This window comes from Microtus ochrogaster, chromosome 8, assembly GCF_000317375.1.
Source record: "Microtus ochrogaster isolate Prairie Vole_2 chromosome 8, MicOch1.0, whole genome shotgun sequence".
Lineage (NCBI taxonomy): Eukaryota > Metazoa > Chordata > Mammalia > Rodentia > Cricetidae > Microtus > Microtus ochrogaster.
The window spans coordinates 73,606,916-73,609,688 of NC_022015.1; the positions used below are offsets into that span (position 1 = coordinate 73,606,916).

A 2,773-nucleotide genomic window follows, 5' to 3' on the forward strand; every position below is an offset into this window, starting at 1 on the left:
AGAGAGCTCAGTTGAGTGGTGGTGGCCCAAGCCTTTAATTCCAACCCTCAGGAGGCTGAAGCAGGAGGATATCTGTGAGTTCAAGGCCAGCCTGGTCTACAAAGCAAGTTCCAGGACAGCTGGGACTGTTACACAGAGAAAGCCTGTCTCAAAAAAATATAAAACAAAACAAAATGAACAAAAGAGCCAGAAAGCTCTTAGAACAACAGTGATAAGATGCATAAAACAAGTCTTGCCAGAAATAGTCACACAGGCCTGCACATCACAGAACTGAGTCAGGCACAGGGAGGGCACACTAGAGAGGCACGACTTCCAGACCAGCCCACTCTACATACTGAATTCTAGGCTAGTCAGGGCTACATAGCAGTATCCTATTTAAAAATATATATATTGGAACTAGAGAAATGGCTTAGTGATTAAAAGTACTTGCTGTTCTTGCAGAAGACCCTGGTTCAGTTCTAGCATCCATGTCGTGTCCCCAGTTCCAGGGGAATCCGGTGCCCTCTTCTGGCCTTTAAGGGTAACTGCATGCACATGCTACATATATATGTACTCAGTCACACACACATACATGTAAAATAATCTCCCAAAGCAGATGCAGTAGGATTGCGATTTCTAATTCTGGTTTATCATTTTGTTAGACTGGGTTTGTCTGTTTGTTTGTTTGTTTTGAGATAGGATGTTACTTTGTACCCCAAGCTGGCCCAGAATTTACCATGTAGCACAGCTGTCCTTGAATTTGTAGCAAGCCTCTGTCTCAGCCTGCAAGGTGCTGAGATTACAGGCATGAGCAACCTTACATAGGTTCAGTTAGGGATCTTTTAAAAAATAAATGATCAGTTCCTCTCCCACAAATTCTGATTCAGTGTGATATAACTAGAGTTAATAATCCAAACCCTTTTTGATTTTTAAAAAGTTCCTGCCAGGTGTTGATGGCGCACTGGAAAGACAGAGGCAAGCAGATTTCTATGAGTTCCATGCCAGCTTGGTCTCTAGAACAGTTGTGGGTAACAGAAAAACCCTGTCTGGGGGGGAAAAAAAAGTTCCTAGGGGGTTGAGCATGGTGGCAATTACTCTAATCCTAGCACTCAGCGGAAACAGGAAGGTCTATGTGAGTTCCAGGATAGCCAAGGATATGCAGTAAGACTGTCTCAAAAACAAAAAATGAAAAACAACACTCCTAGGTAAAAGCCAGGCATAGTAGTAAATGCCCATAAATGCCACCACTCAGGAGATAAAAGCCAGGTATAGTAGCAAAAACCCAGTTCACCAAGAGCCCGTCTTCTATGTTCAGCGGTCTTATAAAATGGCTGCTGTGTCCAGCAAGATGACTACGGAAATAACAACTGCACACTAGGGACCCACGTACCTCGTATTTTCTGTAGTTGACCAGCAAAGCCAAGAGGACTACAGCATCATACCCATGCTCTCTACGACTTGGGGGATGGGACAGTATCTGTAACAAGAAGCACAGTACATAACGCCTAAGTGCTAAGTCCTGGTTCCATGGAAGGCGGACTGAAAATGTGAAGAGCATCTATAAGAGAAAGGCATCAGAAAACTGGCCTACCTGTAGAATTGCTTCAAATATACTGTTGATCATTACATATTCCAGGATAGTGTTCTGACTGATGTTGTCTGTAACCTGAATGCAATAAAAACACTTGTGAAGGTCTGTACCACGCACCTGACATCTCATGTGTATCTACTACCCTAGCATCTAAGTGACGGAAATGTCAAAGCAAAGAGCAAACAAAAATATCCCAAGATTCAGAATTCCCAGAACCATTTTCAAGAGAGACCCAATGAAAATGAAAAGTCAGACAATCCAAAAGATGGTAGTTCTCCTGAAATATCCCTGCCGACATGACAGGTATCAACTGGAGATGGCTCAGCAGGTTAAGGCCCTTGCCACCAAGCCTGATGACCTGAGCTTCACCCTGGAACCCATATGGTGGAGGGAGAGACCCAACTCCGGAAATCTGTCTTCTGACCAACATGACTTTTTGTATGGGGAAGGGACACAACACGAACTAAAAATTGGTTTTAAAATGTTTAAGTAAAATAAAAAATAAAGTGATAAGATAATATCATATAACCTGCAGGTTAAAAATGCCAGTAGCTGCTCAAAGGTTAATTCCCCAAAAGCATAATTCCATACAACTAACTTCCCTCTATATGTTCAGACCAAAGGAAATGATATAATATCCCAGTAAAGAATTTCTCTTTTTCCTTTGGGAGGAAACTCAACTAGGTTTGACTCTGCTGTGATTAACACCCTTGACAAACATATGGGGGTCACTTACAGTCACTAAGCAAAGAAGAAGTTTCAGGCATAAACTCTTCAGACTTTCGGAACCTTCTGCACAAAGTAGTGAATCCAAACTCTCCATCAAGTTCTGGGAAAGAGAACCATAAACATTAAGGCACACTAAGTAACACTTAGACCCTGTGCTGTTATATTCTGCAGGATAAAGTGAATAACTGTGAATCAATTGTATCATTTCCCTAGTCCAGGCCATGCAAGATCAAAAAAGACTTCAAAGTCTAGCTACTTGGAGACAATGCTTTAGAACAACCACAGAGAACAATGGGGTATTACTCCTGTACTACATGAATGTTGGAAGCTTTACACACAAATAAACCTTAAGATCAAAAGAATGAAGTAGGCAGGGCGGTGGTGGTGCATGCCTTTAATCCCAGCACTTGGGAGGCAGAGGCAGGCGGATCTCTGTGAGTTCGAGACCAGCCTGGTCTACAAGAGCTAGTTCCA

General features: G+C 42.5%; 1 protein-coding gene across 1 annotated transcript in view; it reads right to left on the reverse strand.

Moving 5' to 3' along the window:
• The window catches only part of Armh3 (armadillo-like helical domain containing 3), a 206,356-nt gene that overhangs the window by 170,484 nt on the left and 33,099 nt on the right, over positions 1-2,773 (reverse strand). Inside the window, exons 6-8 of the mRNA XM_005352384.2 lie at positions 2,307-2,399; positions 1,571-1,645; positions 1,370-1,456 (exon numbers count right to left, since the gene is read on the reverse strand). Of these exons, the coding sequence (XP_005352441.1) occupies positions 1,370-1,456; positions 1,571-1,645; positions 2,307-2,399 (255 nt within the window). The remainder of the gene's footprint in view (positions 1-1,369; positions 1,457-1,570; positions 1,646-2,306; positions 2,400-2,773) is intronic.